The sequence below is a fragment of the Muntiacus reevesi genome, chromosome 1 (genome assembly GCF_963930625.1).
Source record: "Muntiacus reevesi chromosome 1, mMunRee1.1, whole genome shotgun sequence".
Lineage (NCBI taxonomy): Eukaryota > Metazoa > Chordata > Mammalia > Artiodactyla > Cervidae > Muntiacus > Muntiacus reevesi.
In genome coordinates, this window is record NC_089249.1 from 34,107,763 (window position 1) to 34,131,466 (window position 23,704).

A 23,704-nucleotide genomic window follows, 5' to 3' on the forward strand; every position below is an offset into this window, starting at 1 on the left:
CATCGACTATAATGAATGTCCTACTCTGGTGGGGGATGTGGATAATGGGAGAGACTATGAATGTGTGCAGATAGAGGGAGGGCATATGAGAAATCTCTATCTGCTCACTCTTGTTGAGAACCCAAAACTGCCTTAAAAAGCAAAAGCTTTTACATATTTAGAATAAAACACCTGGGAAAATATTTGTAACAAAGAATTAATATCTAGAAATATTAGTAGGTCTTGATATAGAAAAAAATTTACTTTCCTGGCCATTGTTTGAGAAAGAGTCCTTTGGGAAAAAAGTTTACTTGGGAAGAAACTGAATGTCCAGTATGTGGATATTAGATAATAATGACAACTGATATTAGAGGATAAATGAAATTGTTCTCCAAAAAATGATTGAAGAATTTAAAGCTAGAGACAGAGGGTGGGAATGGGTCCAGAACACTGGAAGGAAGGAATGTGGAGAGAGACAAAGGAGTAAATTAAAATTATGGTCAGGAAACCCACTTTTCTGGAAAACTAGGGCTTGCAATTAACTAGAGCAATCCTGTGATGTTTGGGATAAAGTTTTGCAATGGAAATAAGAGGACTTTTATTGCATCTAATCCAGTAAACAATTTCTATCCTTAGAATGCTCTGGAAGGGTTAATATGAATTTAGACTCAGGGTCCTTTTTCACTTCCTGTGTAACATTCAATTCAGTTCAGTCGCTCAGTTGTGTCCAACTCTTTGCGACCCCATGAACTGCAGCACGCCAGGCCTCCCTGTCCATCACCAACTCCCATAGTTTACCCAAACCCACGTCCATCTAGTCAGTGATGCCATCCAACCATCTCATCCTCTGTCATCCCCTTCTCCTCCTGACCTCAATCTTTCCCAGCATCAGGGTCTTTTCCAATGAGTCAGTTCTTCACATCAGGTGGGCAAAGTATTGGAGTTTCAGCTTCAACATCAGTCCCTCCAATGAACACCCAGGACTGATTTCCTTTAGGATGGACTGGTTGGATTTCCTTGCAGTCCAAGGGACTCTCAAGAGTCTTCTCCAACACCACAGTTCAAAAGCATCAATTCTTCGGTGCTCAGCCTTCTTTATAGTCCAACTCTCACATCCAGACATGACCACTGGAAAAACCATAGCCTTGACTAGATGGACCTTTGTTGGCAAAGTAATGTGTCTGCTTTTTAATATGCTGTCTAGGTTGGTCATAACCTTCCAAGGAGCATAAGTCTTTTAATTTCATGGCTACAATCACCATCTGCAGTGATTTTGGAGCCCAGAAAAATAAAGTCAGCCACTGTTTCCACTATTTCCCCATCTATTTGCCATGAAGTGATGGGACCAGATGTCATGATCTTAGTTTTCTGAATGTTGAGCTTTAAGCCAAGTTTTTCACTCTCTTTCACTTTCACCAAGAGGCTCTTTAGTTCTTCTTCACTTTCTGCCATAAGAGTGGTGTCATCTGCATATCTGAGGTTATTGATATTTCTCCTGGCAATCTTGATTCCAGCTTGTGATTCCTCCAGCCCAGCGTGTAACATTAGTACCCTATATTAATTATAGATCCTCTCCAGTTTTGCACTGGGGTCTGGGAATCTAAGAGTAAGTTTGGACCAGATTCTAAGTTTCTTCAGCTCTAAAATGTTTTTATACTATAACCTAGCATAAGCAATAATCAAAGAAATATTTCATGTATAATTTTCTATCTGTGTATTTCTTCTTCTTTCTGTAAATCTAATTTATTCTTTTGATCTGCATCAGTTTCCTATTTGTACTTGTTTCTTCTTTTGATTCAGTGTTACCTTTACCTTGACTCTCCGTGGCCTTTTTTGTAAGCAAAAATTATTTCTTTTTGGCAGTCATTACTATGTGCCGGCTTTCTCTAACTGCAGCAAGCAGGAGCTACTCTCTAGTTGCAGGGCACAGGGTTTCTCATTGTGGTAGCTTCTCTCATTGTGGGTCATGAACTCTAGGGCATGCAGGCTTTAGCAGTTGTGGCTTGCAGGCTCAGTTGCCCCAAGGCATGTGAAAACTTCCTTGAGCAAGGGTCGAACCCATGTCCCCTGCAGCTTAACCACTGGATCACCAGGGAAGTTCTCTCCATGGTTTCTCATTCTGTTTGGAGTTGTCGGTAGGGCAGGCATCAAAGAATACATCTACTAACCAGACCTATCTAAGGCAGGGGTCCTAATAAACCCCAGGGCCATGGACCAGTGCTAGTCTGTGGCCTATTAGGAAAGGGGGGACATAGCAGGAGGTGGAACATTGGACAAGTGAGTGAAGCTTCATCTATATTTACAGGAAGCTCCCCTTACTGCCTGAGCTCAGGAAAACAAGCTCAGGGCTCCCATTGATTCTGCATTATGGTGAGGTATATAATAATTTCATTATATATCACAATATAATAATAATAGGTATAAAGTGAACAATAAATGTAATGCACTTATTGCAATGTAATCATCTCAAAACCACCCCTCCCCACCATGCTATTCATGGAAAAATTGTCATCCATGAAACTGGTCCCTGGTGCCAGAAAGGTTGGGAACCACCAATCTAAGGAGTTTACACAAGGGAGTGATACAATCAGATGTTTTATAAACTTGTTACACAGATTGCAGCCCATTGATGAATAGCATTAACATTGTATTGGAGCTTGTTAGATATGTGGGACCTTACTTCCCTTCCTGCAGAATCTGTCTATGCATTTTAACAAAATTGTCCAGTCATTCATGTGAATATTAATGTTTGACTAGCACTGATCCAAGACATTTTTTCTGATAAGGTGATGAAAGATGGAGTTGGGAAGCAAAAGTGTGAAGGTCAGATTACCTAATACTCTCCATTCTTGTGTTACATAGGGTGCATGCTCAGTCACTAAGTCGTGTCCAACTCTTTGCAACCCCATGGATGGTAGCCCATCAGTCTTCTCTGTCCATGGGATTTTGGGTGGCCATTTCCTTCTCAAGTTATTTAGGGTAAGATTGAAATACACAGTATGATCAGGCCACCCAAGATAAACTGTTCTCTTGCTCTCTGTACATCCTCTGTCTAACCATGGCTTGCTTCAGTTACACCCTACTCTCATGACTGACCTTCCTATATACTTGCCCCTCCAGCTACTGATTGTTCTAACTTCAGATCAGAACATCTCCACAGAATAGCTCATCAAAGGGGCAATGAGGGCGGCGTGTCTCCTACTGGTCCTGGGAAACAAATGAGCCAACCTGAAACAAATTCCCTCTGTGAATGGTAAGCTCCCCCCTCCTCCCCTGGAGCCAAGACTACCACCGGGTCCTCCTGCCTGCCCTCCTTCTCACACAGGGGGAGGGGGGGATGTTGCTCCAGGGCATTGCTTCCCACGGCTAAGGCTTCTCAGCTAAACCATTGATGTCTCTGTCATCCAGGCTCTATGTCTTCAATTAGAGACTTAGGAACAGGGTGGGGGTGGTGGGGTGGGGGGAGGAAGGCGAGGGTGGGATGTATGGAGAAAGCAACAGGAAAACATATATTACCATATGTAAAATAGATAGCCAATAGAAATTTGCTTTATGATTCAGGGAACACAAACCAGGACTCTGTCACAACCTAGAGGGGTCAGATGGGGAGAGAGGTGGGAGGGAGGTTCCAGAGGGAGAGGACGTATATATACCTGCGGCTGATTCACATTGATGTATGGTAGAAACCAGCCCAAGACTGCAAAGCAATTATTCTTCAATTAAAAATAAATAATTTTTTTAAAAAAGGCTGGGCCAAGTACAGGGTGTGCTAGGCTGTGACCCAACAGAAGGAAAAAAATAATTGTTGAAGAGTTGAAAAATATTTCTTCACTCTTCTAAAGTTTCAAGTGAAGCTGAACCTGGAGTCATTATTATAGCACGTTACTTGAATTTCAACAGGCAGTAAAGACCACAGTGGCTTCTAATTTATTTCAACCAAAGATTGAAGACTCTTAGTTTATCAGTTTAGGAAGATGACTAAGTGGAATTACACTCCTTAAAATACTTCCAAAACAATGACTAAAATCTCTTGGTCTTTTCAAGTCCTAAGAGGAAGTATAGAGTTGGTAGCTAACCAAAGACCCCAGAGAGTAGAATTTTTGTTTCCTGCTTTGCTCTAGTGTTGTTATTATTAGAATTCCTTTATCTTGTTTCTAGGCCACTGGGCAGAAACACTCCTTTTACAGCTTAACTTTCTCTTAAATTATTACAATACATTTTTATTGTAATAATTCAAAGACCTCCTTTGAATTCTTCCAAATTTTGAATCACAGGGCTTCCAGAATATAACTTTTGTAAAGATGTTTCCCACATACTTCTAACTCAACATACCAGCAGCATTTCACCCTCTCTCCTTGAAAAAACTCACTCTGATTGGAAATTTGTGTAAGTCATATGATAGAGAAAGTCTGGGACAGGACGTTAATTGTTTACTTGGAGAGAACAAATTGCCTCTACTATAGCACAGGGCTTCCCAGGTGGCTCTGTGGTAAAGAATCCACCTGCAATGGGATCCCTGGATTGGGAAGATTCCCTGAAGAATGAAATAGCAACCCACTCCAGTATTCTTGCCTGGGAAATTCAATGGACAGAGGAGCCTGGTGGGCTACAGTCACTGGAGTCACAAAAGAGTTGGACATGACTGAGCACATATGTACAGACGGTAGCAAAAGGCCGTGGCAAATTATGTCCAAATAAGATTTTACACATGGAGTCTGATTTTACACATGGAGCAGATAACAACATGCAGTGAGGATGTCCTTCAGTCATGCCTAGAAACTTTGTACTTAAAAGTAAAGTCAGGTATCTGTAATACATACCAATTTCAAAACTACCATCAATAATGCCCACCAGTGAAGAAGGGATATCAAACCTTCTCTCTATCTGAGTGATGGTGCTCTTCAGATAGCCTTCTGCCAGTGCTTTGGCAAAGTAAACGAAAGACAAGGCACCCAAGAACACCTGGAAAATATGACAGGTCACACTTACTCTAAATCCAGCCTGACCTAAAACGGGAAATTTGGTAAGCAAAGAGACAAACACAAACCAAGAAGCATGGAACAAAGTTGTTAATATCGAAGATTTCATTCAAGCACAGTAATAGTCTTCTTCCCACCTCAAGCTCATGGGAAGTTCTAAAAATTCAAATTTTCTTAGAAGTAATAGATTTTCATTTATAATGTATATTGAATTTCTTTTTTCCCTTTCTCCTCCCCTCCCCAAAGGATATTTAAAGGAGTCTTGGCTTTGAAAAGAAGATCCATTGCTTGGGGAAGCAGAAGGAGGAAGGAGCCATTGAAAGGTAAGAAAATAAAAACCATAAACCAGACACTTAACATCTTATCCCAAGTCTATTACTCATGACTGTATTTCACAGGGATGGTGCATGTTCCAGCAGGGAATGTAATAGACTGAGAAGTAGAACTACTATTCCTAGTGATTAAGGTCATATTAAAGTTAAATCAACACTCAGATTCTTATTCAACGAACACAATATTTGTTTGACATCTGACTTGTGTGTTTCGGTAGACCTGGGTCTGTGACGGAGTATCCCTAGGTAGATTATATGGAAAAAGCATTGAATATGTTTGATGTGAAGAAGATTCAGGAACTTGGAGTCACATTGAGTTCCATTTAAAAGGGAATTCTGTCCCTTACTATGTGGGTAGGAAAGTCAAAATTTTTGTTTATAGAACAGGAATAAAATGGATGTTTTGTAGATTAAATGTTGCAACTGCGCATAGCATAGTAACTGACCCATGGTAGATATTTAATAAATAATAGTTTCTTTTACCTCGCTTCTTTCTGTTTAGGAGGGACATTCAAGTGAGCCAGAAAAGTAATACTTAGAAATTTAACCTGCATGATCAAACAAAGATTGCTTTCACTGTCTGGCAAAATGTGATTTTCATAAATTGCATCTAAGATCACTTTTCATTTTTATTTTTTTCCTTTTAAACCTTGTATTTTGTATTGGGGTAGAGCTGATTAGCAGTGTTGTGATAGTTTCAGGTAGCGAGCAAAGGGACTCAGCCATGTACGTATTCTCTCCCAAACTTCCTTCCCAACCAGGTTGCCATGTAACATTGAGCAGAGTTCCATGTGCTATAGAGTAGGTCCTTGTTGATTATCCATTTTAAGTACAGCAATGCGTACATGCTCATCTCAAACTCCCTGACTATCCCTCCTCCCATCCTTCCCCCTGGCAACCATAGGTTAAGATCACTTTTTAAAATGGAAAAAAATTTCTCACTTGTAGTTACAATGTGTAGAAAATATCTGGAGCCAAGAGCATGGACTCCATCAAATTCTCTGACACTCTTCAGTTAAGCACTTAGGGTTGTTAATCACTTAATTGCTTGTTACCTTTAGTTGACCACAGCAGGGTTGTTTTTCCTCTGAGGAGGGATATTCTGTTTTAAAAGAAAGCCTCCCAACAGGTTGCATGGAATTTTTGCTGAATAACCGGATATTTTCTTTGGATGAAGTGTCCATTTTGAAAAAGTTCCTTGATTCTGATCTGTCAAAGTTGATTTTTAAAGTAAAAAAAAAAATATATTTAATACACATCCAATTTTAATTTCCATGCAGTTTGTTAAACTATGTTTTTATTTCACAGTAGATCACAATTCTGTAGACATAGCATTATGTGAAGCTCCCTTATTTTACCACAGTAAGTTGGCAAAGTTTTTCAATTAAAATTGACCAGGATAACTGATTAAGCAATCCTGCTATTGGGAGTCTGTAGCCAGCACTCTTTCTCAATCCCTCCAGTAAGCCTCATTATAGCAAAGAATAAATTTAAATGTTGCCTTTGGAATAAATAAAGAGGGAGAATTTTGCTGACTTTGTGGTCTTGCCAACTAAAACTAGAGGCAAGCAGGAAGTGAGGAAGAGGAATTCAGCTATTTGAATATTGATTCATTGGAATTAAGTCTTCAAAACCTTTAAATCTATTATCTTTGTGGAATGAATAGAAAAGATTGATGCCCCTGGTAGATGCCTATAATACACCATGACTCCTATAGGGCTGCAGCATCCAAAGTAAGTCTTAAAATATGGGTTGGGGGAGAAGGGGACCACTCTGTGTAACATTTTAGTTTGACAAATAAGGAAGCAGCATGATTTATGCCTCAGGCTTAGTTTTCATTCAGGCCCAAGTAGTCTTTGCTGTGCCTTAAAGTGAGTAAGATGCCTCCTTTCCTGGGTCTAATTTCCCACCCTGCTTTGCCCTTACCAAGCTTTTCATAGGTTCATATACACTAAACTTCTTTTCTTTTGATTCTCATCAACATTTACATATCCTATGCCCCGACTTCTTTGAATGAATGAGTCAAGTCGCTTAGTTGTGTCCGACTCTGCGACACCGTGGACTATAGCCTATCAGGCTCCTCTGTCCATGGGATTCTCCAGGCAAGGATACTGGAGTGGGTTGCTGTTTCCTTCTCCAGGGAATCTCCCCGACCCAGGGATCGAACCCTGGTCTCCCGCGCTGCGGGCAGACGCTTTACCGAGTGAGCCACCAGGGAAACCCGACTTCTTTAGGATTCCATATAGCTCACTGCCTGCTTGCTATAGTAATCTTAGTGAAGGGATTTAGAAATAAAATAACTTCTGGATCACCCTAATGTTTATTAGATGATGTATTTATACATTAATAGAGATTTTCTATGTTCTCATCACACTAAAAGAATGACATTAGGGATAAAACAACGTTCTGTGGTAGAAATTTAAAATGATTCTATGTGTATATTACCTTGCCTTTATGTAATGACTGTTCTATGTCTATTCAACCTCATCTTTCATAGTTTGAATTCATAGATAGTATCTCCAGCTGACTTAGTGGTAAAGAATCTGCCTGCCAGTGCAGCAGATGTGGGTTCAATCCCTGGCTTGGGAAGAGCTCCTGGAAGAGGGCATGGCAACCCACTGTAGTATTCTTGGCTGGAGAATCCCATGCACAAAGAAGCCTGGTGGGCTACAGTCCATGGGGTCTCTGAGCCAGGTGAGCCATAGTCCATGGTGCACTGCAGTCCATGGGGACACAACTGAGCTACTGATCACACACATGCATGTGTGTATTACCTTGACTTTATGTAATGCTTATTCCGTGTTCACTCAGTCTCATCTTTCATAGTTTGACTTCCTAGGTAGTATCTCAAATGGAAAAATCAGGAAATGGCAGTGAACAAATTGTATTTTGAGATATGGAGTTAAATAACAGAAGATAGACCTAAAAGATTTAAAAGTGGAGGGGTTTTCTCCAGGGAATGAGAAATGGGTTGAGAAGGGTTGATCAAGGACTTGTTTTCAGTTTTAAACTTGCTATTACACTTTTAGATTATTCAATTTCATAAACATGCGTAAATTTAACTTTTTAAAAAAGAATAAAAGAAAGTGAGGAAAACAAAAAATTTTAAAGCCAGAAAATAAACAAAGAGCAGAGAATTCTAGACAGGAGCCAAAGACAAAGACACAAGAACACAATATTAGTGACATCTGAACACAGATGTTTAGGAGAATATAAAATGAAAATTATGGAAAATATTTAGAAATCACTTTAAGGTCTTTCCCAAATGGATAACTTTCTAGCAAATATAAGTTGCTATATTGATACAAACCAGGAGAAAAACACGGCTAAGGAAGACAGTAACAAAAATACTCTAAACCTATCCCCTAAATAAAAATAGTGAGACTAGATGATGTAACAGGTGTGCTTTATCAAGGAATATCCTGTAAGGAAAATTAGTAGATAATGGAAACGATGCTAATAGTCTCCATTCATTTGACCAAGACAGAATTATCTTATAACAAAATCTCATTAAGATAGCACCAAAAATGAAAAGAATCAACCTAGAAATGCTAAAATCCTAAATAAAATACTAGAAAATACAACTAATTAAAATTCTATAATTAACATTTATATATATACATATATAACAATTGATTAATATTAGGAACTTTTCACCTAAATCATCATATTAAAAATTCAAAAGGTTACATGTATAATATATCAAGACATCACATTGTATACCTTACATATATACAATTTTTATTGTGAGTCATATTTCAATAAAGCTGAAAAATTCAAAATAAAAAATAATTAAACTTCAGAAGATGCAGCATATCAGGTGATAAATTCAACAGGCATTCATGATTTTAAAATTTTTAAGAAATTGAGTAAATAGATATTCTTTTTTACCATTTGATACCAACAACCAACTTCTTATAACCACTGAATCATTAAAACTAACTTTTCAGAATGATATTTTGCCAGAACAGTGAAAGAACATTTGGGAAGCACTGAGTTCAATAGGTATCTTTACTACAAAGATAGCTTTAATTAAACCCCTGTAGAGACATATTACTTATAAAAAATTACCTAAATGTCCACATATTTTGGTATACTTACATAGGAAATCTTTGAAATCATTAGAAATTAGTGTAAAGAAGTGAATATAGAAATATATAACTTTTTATTACAGAGTTGATTTTAAAAACACAATGCTTAAAAACTATATATATATATGTATAAAAAGCTATTTTATAATAGAAACACATACATTCACTGGTGTGTATACATAGAAACAAAGCTACAGAAAGTTTATAAAGAACAGGTTAGGGAGAGAAAAGATGGCAGAGGAGTAGGTAGACAGAGAGTACACCTCTTTTCATGAATGCATCAGGATACACCTTCAGACGCAGATCTTGCACAGCACTGTCTGAGAACAGGCAGGAGTCCTTGACCACCAGAAAGGAATATATAGATCCATGCAAATCTCAGTCATATGAAGGAAGGAAGGGAAAAAGAAGAGAAGAGTGAGCGAACTGGACCTGCACCGAGGGTGTGGGGGAGCTGAAAGCAGGGGTGAGATCCCCACTTCGAGGCAATAGATTGGAACCAAGGGGAAGGCTGTTGGAGAATAGAGGAGCTGACCTGTGACAGTCTGAATGGAGTGAGAATCACATAGACGATCTGTGCGCAGTCCTACATACCTGGTCAAGGCTACAAGTCCTCTGGAACACGCAGCAAGTTGGGCGCTGGAACACAGGGACTGGAGAACAATCCCAGGGTGAGGACTGCTGTTGACTGTGGGGAGATGGCCTGAGGGAATGAGAGGGAGATAGCGGCAGGGAATACCTTTGGAGGAAAGTTGGGCAGCCAATGGGTGCAGGGTGCTACTGCTGAGTCATAGGCAAGGATGGAGCCATCGCTGTAGCCTCTGGTTGGTTTCCTGACCAGAGATCAGGCCTGAGCCTGTGGCATGGGAGCGCTGAGTCTGAAACAGTGGACTGCCAGAGAACTCCAGACCCCAGGGAGTATTAATTAGTGAGAACTCTCTCGAAGACCTCCACCTGTATCCAAGACCTGGCGGCACTCTGTGTAGGATGCCTCACCCAAACAAGGAAGGCAAGAATACAAACCCAATAGTCAGCAGATAGGCTTCCCACAGACACCCCAAAACACACCACCTCACACAGTGCTGCCCATCAGAGGGAAAGAAAACCCTCTTCCCATCAGAACACAGGCACAAGTGTTCGTGAAGCCCAAAGTGAAGCCTTCACAAACCATTAGAACAGCCTCACTCACTGAAGGGAGAGGCCAAAAACAAGAGGAACTAAGACCCTAGAGCTTAGGGAAAGGGACAGTGAAAACTGAAATTGAAGTCGCTCGGTCGTGTCCGACTCTTTGCGACCCCGTGGACTGTAGCCCACCAGGCTCCTCCGTCCATGGGATTCTCCAGCCAAGATTACTAGAGTGGGTTGCCATTCCCTTCTCCAGGGGATCTTCCCAACCCAAGGATCGAACCCAGGTCTCCTGCATTGCAGGCAGATGCTTTAACCTCTAAGGCACCAGAGAAGCCCAGAGACCTAAAACAGAGTAAGACAGATAAAATGAAAAAGAAACACTGTGTGCAAATGAAGGAACAAGGTAAAAGCCCACAAAACCAAATAAATGAAGGGGAAAAAGGCAAACTAGCTGAGAAAGAATTCAGAGTAATGAGAATAAAGATGATGCAAACTCTCAAAAGTAGAATGGAGAAAATTATTTAACACATTTAACAAGGACATAGAAGAAATAAAAGAGTGGACAAAGAGTGACAAACAACACAATTACTGAAATTAAAAATACTCTAAAAGGAATCAATAGTAGAATAATTAAGGCAGAAGAATGGATAAGTGAGCTGGAAAATTTGCTGTTGTTCAATTGATAAGTCATGTCTGACTTTTTACAACCCCATGAACTGCAGAATGCCAGGCTTCCCGGTCCTTCACTATCTCCCTGAGTATGCTCAAACTCATGTCCATTGAATCAGTCATGCCATCCAACCATCTCATTCTCTGTCACCCACTTCTCTTGCCCTCAGTCTTTCCCTGCATCAGGGTCTTTTCCAATGAGTCAGGTTTTTGCTACAGGTGGGCAAAATATTGAAGCTTCAAAGTATTGGAGCTAGAGTATTCAAAGTATTTAAAGTATTGGAGCTGGAAGATAGAATATTGGAGATAACTGCTGAAGAGCGGAATATAGAAAAAAAAAAGAATGAAAAGAATTGAGGATAGTCTCAAGAGCCTCTGGGGCAATATTAAACAGACCAACATTTGAATTACAGGGTCCTAGAAGAAGAGATGGAGAAGGAAATGGCAACCCACTCCAGTACTCTTGCCTAGAGAATCCTGTGGACAGAGGAGCCTGGTGGGCTGCTGTCCACAGGGTCGCACAGAGTTGGACATGACTGAAACGACTTAGTATGCATGCATGCATTGGAGAAAGAAATGGCAGCCCACTCCAGTATTCTTGCCTAGAGAATTCCTTTGGCAGAGGAACTGGCAGGTTAGGTCCATAGGGTTACAAAGAGTCAGATATGACTGAAGTGACTTAGCAAGGGTACAGACCAATGGAACAGGATAGAAAGCCCGGAGTTAAATCCATGGGCACCTTATCTTTGTTAAAGGAGGCAAGGATATACAATGGAGAAAAGACAGTCTCTTCAATAAATGGTCCTAAGAAAACTGGTCAACTATATATAAAAGAGTGAAATTAGAACACTCATAACAACTTACATAAACATAAGCTCAAAATAGATTAAAGATCTAAATATAAGACCAGAAGCTATAAAACTCTTAGAGGAAAACATAAGCAGAACACTCTTTGACATAAATCACAGCAAGATTCTCTACAACTCATCTCCTTGAAAAATGGAAATAAAAACAAAAATAAATACATGAGACCTAATTAAACTTAAAAGCTTTGTACAGCAAAGGAAACCATAAACAAAATGAAGACAGCCCTCAGAATGGGAGAAAATAATTGCAAATAAAGAAACTGAAAAAGAATTAATATTCAAAATATATAAGCAGCTCATGCAGCTCAATATCAAAAAACAACCCAATCAAAAAATGGGCAGAAGACCTAAACAGACATTTCTCCAAATAAGACATACAGATGGCTAATAAACACATGAAAAATGTTCAACATTGCTTATTATTAGGGAAATTCAAGTCAAAACTACAGTGAGGTATCACCTCACACTGGTCAGAATGGCTGTCATTAAAAATCTGCAAACAAATGCTGGAGAACATGTGGAGAAGAGGGAACACTCTTGCACTGTTGGTGGGAATGTAATCGGATACAGCCACTATGGAGAACAGTATGGAGATTCCTTAAAAAACTAGGAATAAAATTAGCGTATGACCCAGAAATTCCACTGCTTGGTATATACCCTGAGAAAACCATAATTGAAAAAGACACATGTACCCCAATATTCATTGCAGCACTATGTACAATAGCCAGGGCATGGAAGCAACCTAGATGTCCATCAACGGATGAACAGATAAAGAAATTGCCGTACATATATGCAATGGAAAATTACTCAGCCATAAAAAGCAATGAATTTGAGTCAGTTCTAGTGAGGTGGATGAACCTAGAGCCTATTATATAGAGTGAAATAAGTCAGAAGAAGAAAAACAAATATCATATATTAACACACATATACGGATTTTAGAAAAATGGTACTGCTAAACATATTTGCAGGGCAGGAATAGAGATTCAGACACAGAGAACAGATTTACGGACACAGCGGGGAAAGGAGAGGGTAGGACAAATTGAGAGAGTAGTCTTGAAATATATATAAATACATTATCATATGTAAAATAGATAGCTAATGGAAACTTGCTGTATAGTACAGGAAGCTCAGCCTGGCTCTGTGACAACCTAGAAGGGTGGGATGGAGTGAGAGGTGGGAAGGAGGTTCAAGAGGGAGGGGACATATGTATACCTATGACTGATTCATACTGATGTATGGCAGAAACCAAACAACGCTGTAAAGCAATTATCCTCCAATTGAAAATAAATAAATTTTAAAAAATAGGTTAACACTTTAGTTTTGACTGGTGGCATTGCAGATGATTTCTTAAAATGTTTTGTACGTTCATATTTTCTAATTTTTCTATAATGAATATATATTTCCTATATGGAAAAATATTTTAAATATTAAAGATATAGACATATCACCCAGCAAGAAATATATACCAGAAAGATTTTAAAATACAAAATAAATAATATCACATTTACCATGTAAAATGCAATTCTCTTCCACTAACTAAACTCTGTAATACACACTGGACTACTGTTTTAGGAGTTCATGTATATTTCTGATCAGTCATAATAGTAAAGTCAGAAATAATAAATTATTTAATAATAAAATACACTATTAGTTATGCTAAACATACCTTTAAAAGCCTCAAAGGGTCATATCTAGAATGCTAATGCTAAAGAGGGAAAAATGCTGAAAATAATATTAAAAACTTGGGACATCAAAACACACTGTCTTCTCTTTAGAGATGTTGACACAAAAATCACTCTCACTAGACTCCAAAGGGAACACAGAACAAGAGAACTCCTAACTGATGTTGTATTAAGGCAAAATAACATCTAGATCAAAATATTGACACTGCATAGATTTACTGAAAAGACATTGTCATCTTGATTGTTAATTTGCATATCCTATCAAGTATAGTATGTTTCAAAGAGGCTACATTATTGAGCAGTGAGCTTTTCATCTGTCTGTGAAAAGAAGAGGAAAGGCGACGCTCAGTGACATGAATGGAGAAATCCTCTGGGCTTCCCAGTGCACTTGCCCTTGCCATCTCTCTCTCCATTAGCAACTGCAGAAGTAGACTGAAAGTAGTTATTTAGCAGGACTTGCAGTTGGCAAATCCTTACTCTTTCTCACACAAACTTGAACAGATTTCTGCAACGTTTCCCTTCAACACTCTGAGTTGGAGTATAACTTACTCTGGAGGCAAAAAAAAAAAAAAAAAAAATGCTAAACAGTTTCTCTTCATTTCAGTTCCAAAAGTGGAATTCTCTGTTCAGAGGTTTGGAAGGTAATCAGTACTCCCATCTTGAAAAAGTGCAGGTGCGCTAGGAAGGTTGTAGCTGGATCCTGCAAATAGCCTGACCGCTGTGCCCTGATCCTGTTAACAGATTCCGTCCAGTGGTCGGCCTCCGCCGACCCCACAGAGAGAGCCAGAAAGGCAGCCACTCCCATCACTGTCTTGTCTTAGTCATCTCCCATGAGGAAAATCCTTGCCCTAGCTTGTCTGGTGGACACCAGGATACCTTCCTTCAGGAGGGAAAATAACCTCTAGGTACTTTCTAAGGAATATGCATTGTTTAGAAAGTTGATCCCCTCACCACAAGTAACTGTGTCAGATGCAGATTTAATAAGTACTGTTTATGTTCCAGGTGATTTATATACTTTGTGCTAATCCTTAAAACAAAGTTAACACTTTAATTCTCACTTTATAGAAAAATCATATGACTCAGAGCAGTTAAGGGACTTGTCCAAAACAACCCATAAAACATGCATCAGAGTCCCAATTGGAACCCAGGTCTGAGTTTCTGGGTTTATCTTCTTTAACCACTATCCTTTCCCATTTCCACCAGCCTTACAAGGGCCCCCACAAGTTTCTTGAGAATGTTATGAGTAAGACATGTGCAGTGCAGAACACAAGGTTTATTGACCTCTGTCCTGTGAGACTCTGATATGATCATCATGAAATATGAAAGCAGAGAACCAGATCTTACCTTGGAGGTGGAGATCAGATGGCCATTTCCCCTCCGTGTGCCCAAGAGGCTGGACCACACTCAAGAACCTGAAAGAAGAAGCAGGTGGATCCTACAGCAGCTTAGAGCAATTTTGTCAGGTGGGGAGAGCCTCGATGGACACAGAGCAGATCAGGGCAAAGTAAAGATACAGGGCATGGTCTCAGCCCTGGCCAGTTTCTTCTCTTTTCTCTTTCCTCTTGGCCTCTTTTCTCTGGCAGTCTGCAGGGAGCAGGCCACGCTGGCAAAGCCACTGACGTGCATCTCAGCTCCCAGGGCACAGAAAGAGCTGAAGCCTTTGAGCCATTTCTTTGCAATTTGCTGCAAGTTTAAGGCCGCACGTGATAAAGCTTTCTTTATGGGAGAGAGTGAAAAAAGAAAAGACTACTTGTGATCTTACTTGCTGATTCCCAGAAAACAGAACTCTGCAGGGGGCAGAGGGTAAGGGAACAGAAGCAGGAGGAGGGACGGAAGTTTGTAACAAAGATCTCTCCTTCTCCTTCCAAGAAGTTTTTAAGCCAGCCGCTCCTTGAGGACATCACTGGAATTTTTTTATTTTTTTAAAAAGGTCCATGGTCTCAACCTCTGTATGGTCTCTTTCCCTATTGGGATTCTTTCTAGAATCTTCAGGGACCACGTATCAAGCCAGGATTAAGTCTCTGCAGAGTTCTTTCCAGAAAGAGTTAATTCTCAAAGAGACATGATCAGTTGCTTAACACCCACAATTTTTATAAATCTTAAAAGTAGGGGAGAAAAAGAAAAACATTGAATTTTTGGCATTCAGGAGTACATTCTATATAAATTCCAAAGAACTCTTTGCACTGAGAAATTTTACAATTCTAATAAATTCTTTTTTCAAGAGAACCATTTTAGAGGATTTTGAGCAGTATTAGCTTGCATGTGCTTTAAACAATAAATGAATTTGTTACCAGAATTATCCAAGATCTGCCATTTTCTTAAATGGCAGTGACCCTGGTCTGGTCACCCACCAGGCTCCTCTGTCCATGGAATTTTCCAGGAAACAATACCAAAGTGGGGTTACTATTTCCTTCTCCAGGGGATCTTCCCCAACCCAGGGACTGGACCCGTGTCTCTTGCATCTCCTACATTGCAGGCAGATTCTTTACCACTGCACTTCTTAGGAAGACCCTGGGCACTTTACTGAGTCTCAATTTCTTCCTTGGTGAGCAGAATTTAAAAAAAAAAAAAAAGATTCAGAGGGCGTTTTTAAGGATTAAACTCCTGTGTATTCAAACATACATTTCAAATAACAGAGTACTGAATGACAAAGTTATCATCATTATGTAATTTCAGTTCACATAATGGTCAGGATCATTAATTAATAGTCAGATGTTATTATAAGGCATTTTACTATAAAAGAAAAAAGAAAGATACAAGGAAGATAAATAAATATTTTAATGAAGAAATGGTGTATCCAGACTCTGTAAGACCAAATACTTTGTTTTAGCAATCAGTCAGCATTTGCCATCAGAAACAGTGAGTAAACATCTAACAAGTTATAGACTTTTCAATGCGTCCGACAGGTGGCCATTGGTTCATTGAAGGGGAGACACTGTTTACAGCCAAAAAGGGCTACATTTTCACAATTCTCCCTCAAGAATGTAACTTGGTCTATTTTCAACTTGCTCAATTTCACTCTCTAATATGATTTCTGAACTGTTCAGTTCATACTTCACACAAAATGTTCCTATTTTGAATGTACATCATACTTATTTTACATGCTATTCAGAGTTTCTCACATACAGCCTTGCATGGGATTATATTCTACTTCCATAGCATAGACCAGGGTTCAGCAAACTTCCTGTAGAATGTCAACTAATAAATATTCTAGGTTTTGCAAGGCCAGTCTCAGTCACAGACACTCAACTCAGTCCCTGTGCTGTGAGGTCAACCATAAATGAGTTAACCATGAATGAATGAGTTTCCTGGGATTGTGCAACAAAGAACCACAGACTGGGTACTTAAAAGAGCAAGACTTCATTATCTCAGTACTAGAGGCGACAAGTCCAAAACAAAGGTGTGGGCAGAGCCATGCTCCCTCTGAAATGTTTCCTTCTCTCTTATACCTTCTAGCAGTTACTGGCAGCCATTGGCATTCTTTGGCTTACAGGTGCATCACTTTAATCTCTGCCTCCATTGTCAACAGTCACCTCCTTGTGTCCCTTGTCTGTCTTCTGTTCTTTAAAGGACACAAGTCACATTGGAGTAGGGTCTACTCTCAGGACCTCATCTTAACTTGATTATATCCACAAAGACTTCATTTCCAAATAAGGGCACATCCACTGATACAGGGGACTAGGATTTCAGTATATCTTCTGACGGAAACACAATTCAATCCATGTTACTTATAGTCTCATTTCCTTCCTTACCTGAGTTTCACACAATTATTTCATTTATTTGTTTATTTATATTAAAGGACAGTTGATTTATAGTATTGTGTTTCGGGTATACAGCAAAGTGATTTGGTTACATATATACATATGCGTGTAAGTCACTTCAGTCAAGTCCAACTCTGTGCAACCCCATGAACTGTAGCCTGCCAGCACCCTCTGTCCATGGGATTCTCCAGGCAAGAATACTGGAGTGGGTTGCCATGCCCTTCTGCAGGGGATCTTCCCAACTTAGGGAGTGAACCTATGTCTCTTATGTCTCCTGCATTGGCAGGAGTGTTCTTTACCACTAGCACCACCTGGGAAGCCTAATATAAGTAGATATACATATATATATATACCTATATTCTTTTTTTTTGGATTCTTTTCAATTAGAATTTATTGCAAGATATTGAATATACTTCCCTGTGCTATACAGTAAATCCTTGCTGTTTATCTGTTTTATATATGGTAGTATATATCTGTTAATCCCATACTTCCATTTAATGCCTCCTCTTCCCCCAACCTTTCTCCTTTGGTAGCCATAAGTTGGCTTTCTATGTCTGTGAGACTTCCTGTTTTGTCAATAAGTTCACTTGTACTATCTTTTAAGATTATACAGTGGTATTAATATCATATAATATTTGACTTTGTCTTATTTCACTTAGTATGATAATCTCTAAACCCATCCATGTTGCTGCAAATGATGTTATTTTGTTTTATTTTATGGCTGAGTAGTATTTTGGTGTATATGTCCACATCTTCTCTATCCAGTCATCTGTTAATGGACATTTAGGTTGTTTTCATGTTTTGGCTATTGTGACTAGATCTGCTATGAACTTAGGGCTGCACATATCTCTTTGAATTAGAGATTTTTCTGGATATATGCCCTGGAGTGGGATTGCTGGATTATGTGGGTAACTTTATTTTTAGTAGTTTTTAGGAAATGCCGTACTGTATTCCAAAATAACTGCACAAATTTACTTTCCCATCAACAGGGTAGGAAGGTTCCTTTTTCTCCACATTATCTCCAGCATTTGTTTTTCATCTTCCATTTTTCCTATCAGTGTCTTATAGTTTTCAGAATACAGATCTTTTGCCTCTTAAGGTTGGATTATTCCTAGGTATTTTATTCTTTTCAATTTGATGGTAAATGGAATTGTTTCTTTAATTTCTCTTTCTGATCTTTTACTGTTAGTATGCTCAGTGGTAAAGAATCTGCCTACAATGCAGGAGACCCAGGTTTGGTCCCTGGGTCAGCAAAATCCCCTGGAGAAGGGAATGGCAGCCCACTCCAATGTTCTTGCCTGGAGAATCCCATGGACAGAGGAGCCTGGTGGGCTACAGTCCATGGGGTCTCAAAGAGTCGGCCACAACTGAGTGATTAACACACACATAGAAATACAAAAGATTTCTGAGTATTCATTTTGTATCCTGCAAATTTACAAAATTCATCGATGAACTCTAGCAGTTCTGAAGATTTCTGGAATCTTTTGGATTTTCTATGTAGGGTACCATGTCACCTGCAAAGAGTGACTGTTTTACTTGTTCTTCTCCAATTTCAATTCTTTTATATCTTTTCCTTCTTCATTGCTGTGGCTTTTGTTGTTGTTTAGTCACTCAGTTGTGTCTGACTCTTTGCGACTCACTGGACTGCAGCATGCCAGGCTTCCCTGTCCATCACCAACTCCGAGAGCTTGTTCAAACTCATGTCCATCGAGTGAGTGATGCCATCCAAACATCTCATCCTCTGTCGTCCCCTTCTCCTCCTGCCTTCAATCTTTCCCAGTGTTAGGGTCCTTTCCAATGAGTTTGTTCCTCACATCAGGTGGCCAAAGTATTGGAGTTTCAGCTTCATCATCAGTCCTTCCAATGAATATTCAGGACTGACTTCCTTTAGGATTGACTGGTTGGATCTCCTTGCAGTCCAAGGGACTCTCAAGAGTCTTTTTTCCATCATCACAGTTCAAAAGTAACAATTCTTAGGTGCTCAGCTTTCTTTCTGGTCCAAGTCTCACATCCATACAAGACTACTGGAAAAACCGTATCTTTGACTAGATGGACCTTATCAGCAAAGTGATGTCTCTGCTTTTTAATACACTGTATAGGTTTGTCATAGCTTTTTTTCCAAGAGCAAGTGTCTTTTAATCCCATGGCTTTAGTTGCCATCTGCAGTGATTTGGAGCCCCAGAAAATAAAGCATGTCACTGTTTACATTGTTTCCCCATCTATTTGCCTTGAAGTGATGGGACCGGATCTCGTGATCTTAGTTTTTTGAATGGTTTGGCAATTCTGAATCTTTTATGTTTCATATAAATATTTGTATTATTTGTATTACTAGTTCTGTGAAAAATGTTATGGGTAATTTAATAGAGGTTGCATTATATCTGTAGATTTCTTTGGATAGTATTGCCATTTTAACAATATTAATTCTTTCAATCAAAGAACGCGGGCTATCTTTCCATTTCTTTGAATTCTCTTTAATTTCCTTTTTTAATGTTTTATTGCTCTCAGTACACAATCCTTTCACCTCCTTGGTCAGATTTATTCCTAGGTTGTTTTCCTATTTGGGGGGTGTGGTTTTAAAAGTGCATTTTTTAACATTCTTTTTCTGATATTTCATTGTGAGTGTTAAAAAAAGGCAAGTGATTTCTATATGTGTTAATATTGTATCCTGCTACTATGCTGAATTCATTTATTAGATCTAGTAATTTTTGTGTGGATTCCTTAGGTTTCTCTCTCTATAGTATTATGTCACCTACATATAATGACAATTTTACCTCTGCCCTTCCAATTTGAATACCTTTCATTTCCTTTTCTTGTCTGATGGCTAGGACGTAGCCATGGATAGAATACATCTATGTTGAACAGAAGTGGAGAGAATGGGGTTTTTGTCTCGTTCCAGATTTTAGCAGGAATGCTTTCAGCCCTTCTTCACTGAGGATTATGGCTGTAGGTTGTCATTAATGGCTTTATGTGTAGATATGTTTCCTTTTTACTCACTTTCATAAGAGTTTTTATCGTGAATGGATGTAGAATTTTGTCAAATGCTTCTCTGCATCTATTGAGATGATCATGTGGATTTTGACATATCTTTTTTAATGTTGTATATTATCTTGATTTGAATATGTTGAACCATTTTTGTGACACTGGTATGAATCTAGCTTGGTTGTGATTTAAAATATTTTTTATGTGTTGTAGGTTCAGCTTGCTAATATTTTGTTGAATTTTTGCACCTACATTCATCAAAGATATTGGCTTGTAATTTTCTTTTTTGGTGGTGTCTTTGTCTGGTTTTGATATTAGGGTGATGGTGGCTCCATAGAATATCTTTTGGAATATTTCCTCCTCTTCTTCTGGAAGAATTTGAGAAGGGTCAGTGTAGGTTCTTTTTTATATGTTTTGTAGAATTTGCCTGTGAAGCCATCTGGTCTTAGACTTTTATTTGTAGGGAGATTTTTATTTTTAGTACAGGCTTTATTCCATTTATAATGATCAATTTGTTCAAATTATTTGTTTCTTGTTGTTTCAATTTTGGTAAACTGTATGTTTTTGGAAACTTGTCCATTTCTTCTAGGTTGTCTAGTTTGCTGTCATGTAATTGTTCATAAAATTCTCTCTCTCTCTCTATTTTTTTCTATTTCTGCAATATCAGTTGTGGTTTCTCATTTTGTTTATTTGGGTCCTCTTTTCTCTGTGAGCCTGGTCAGAGGTTTATCATTTTGTTTTCCCTTTCAAAGTACCAGCTCTTAGTTTTATTGATTTTTTTCTAATGTCTTCTAATCTCAATTTTATTTCCTTCCTGACCTTTATTTATTATTTCCTTCCTTCTGCTGACTTAAGGTATTGTTTATTCCTCTTTTTTCAATTTTAGGTAGTCGGTTAGGTTGCTTATTTGAGATTTTTCTTGCTAGTTAAGGAAGGCCTGTAAGCTGAAAGTCCAATTCTTTGGCCACCTCATGCGAAGAGTTGATTCATTGGAAAAGACCCTAATGCTGGGAAGGATTGGTTGCAGGAGGAGAAGGGGATGACAGAGGGTGAGATGGCTGGATGGCATCACCGACTCGATGGACATGGGTTTGGATATAGACTCCAGGAGTTGGTGATGGACAGGGAGACCTGGCATGCTGGGGTTCATGGGGTCATAAAGAGTTGGTCACGACTGAGCGACTGAACTGAACTGAACTGTATTGTTATGAACTTCCCTCTAAGAACTGCTTTTGCTGCATCCCATAGATTTTGTATGGTTGTGTTTTTTTGTGTGTTTTCATCTCAAGGTATGTTTTAATTTCCTCTTTGATTTCTTTGTTGATCCACTGGTTATTTATAGTAGCATGTTGTTTAGTCATCATGTAATTGTGTTTTTCTCATTTCTTTCCTTGTGGTTGACTTCTAGTTTTATGCCATTGTGGTCAGAGAGATGCTTGAGATAATTTTTTTTTTTATTTTTATTTTTTAAATTTTTCAGTGGGTTTTGTCATACATTGATATGAATCAGCCATAGAGTTACACGTATTCCCCATCCTGATCCCCCCTCCCACCTCCCTCTCCACCCAATTCCTCTGGGTCTTCCCAGCCCACCGGGCATAAAATACTTAGGAGTATATTTACCTAAAGAAACGAAAGACCTATACATAGAAAACTATAAAACACTGATGAAAGAAATCAAAGAGGACACAAACAGATGGAGAAACATACCATATTCATGGATTGGAAGAATCAATATTGTCAAAATGGCTATTCTACCCAAAGCAATCTATAGATTCAATGCAATCCCTATCATGCTACCAACGGTATTTTTCACAGAACTAGGACAAATAATTTCACAATTTGTATGGAAATACAAAAAACCTCGAATAGCCAAAGTAATCTTGAGAAAGAAGAGTGGAACTGGAGGAATCAACCTGCCTGACTTCAGACTCTACTACAAAGCCACAGTCATCAAGACAGTATGGTACTGGCACAAAGACAGAAATATAGATCAATGGAACAGAATAGAAAGCCCAGAGATAAATCCACGAACCTATGGACACCTTATCTTTGACAAAGGAGGCAAGGATATACAATGGAAAAAAGACAATCTCTTTAACAAGTGGTGCTGGGAAAACTGGTCAACCACTTGTAAAAGAATGAAACTAGAACACTTTCTAACACCATACACAAAAATAAACTCAAAATGGATTAAAGATCTAAATGTAAGACCAGAAACTATAAAACTCCTAGAGGAGAACATAGGCAAAACACTCTCTGACATAAATCACGGCAAGATCTTCTATGACCCACCTCCCAGAATATTGGAAATAAAAGCAAAAATAAACAAATGGGACCTAATGAAAATTGAAATAATTTTTGTATTCTTAAATTTGTTTAGTTTTGTGCTCTAGTATGTGATCAATCCTAGAGAATATTCCATGTGCACTTGAAAAGAATGTCGTCTTTTGGTTTTTTGTTTGTTTGTTTGTTTTTTGCTGTTGTTGTGTCTGCTTTTGTTTTTGCATATAATGTACCCAAAATATTCATTAAGTTTAACTGTTCTATTGTATCATTTAGGGTCCCTATTGTCTTGCTGGTTTCCATCTAGAGGGTATGTGCATTGATGGAGGTGGCATGTTAAATTCTGCTACTATTATTGTATTCCCATAAATTTCTTCTTTTACATCTGTTAGCATTTGTTTTATGTATTTGTGTGTTCCTATATTAGGTGTATATATATTGAAGATTATAAAATATTCTTTATTTATCTTTTCCCAGTGTATAGTATCCTTCTTTATCTTTCTTTATGGCCTTTGTTTTAAGGTCTTTTTTGTCTGGTATGAGTATCGCAACTCCCATTTTCTTGTCATTTCCATTCCCATGAAATATTAAATATCTTTTTCCATCCCCTAGCTTTCAATCTATGTGTGTCCTTTACCCTAAGGTATGTCTCTTGTAGACAGAATATTGTAGGCTCTTGCTTTTTTAAAATCCAGTTTGGCACTGTGCAACTTTTGATTGGAGCATTTGGCCCATTAATATTTAAGGTAATCATTGATAGATATGTATTTATTGCCATTTTAAAGCTTGTTTTTTAGTTGATTATGCACTTTTTCTTTGTTGCTTTCTCTCTGTCTCTCTTTCTCTCTCTTTTTTCTTCTGCCTTGCTGATTTCCTTTTATGCTTATGTTCTCTTTCTGGCTTTTGTGAATCTATTGTCCTTTTCTGATTTGTAATTGTACTGTTTTTCAAT

The 23,704-nt window shown here is 38.5% G+C and overlaps 1 protein-coding gene across 1 annotated transcript in view; it reads right to left on the reverse strand.

The window, feature by feature from the left end:
* Nucleotides 1-6,474, reverse strand: part of SLCO1C1 (solute carrier organic anion transporter family member 1C1) — a 64,233-nt gene extending 57,759 nt beyond the window's left edge. The window contains 2 exon segments of the mRNA XM_065921937.1: nt 4,800-4,941; nt 6,346-6,474. Of these exon segments, the coding sequence (XP_065778009.1) occupies nt 4,800-4,941; nt 6,346-6,474 (271 nt within the window).
* Nucleotides 6,475-23,704: the final 17,230 nt, after the last annotated feature.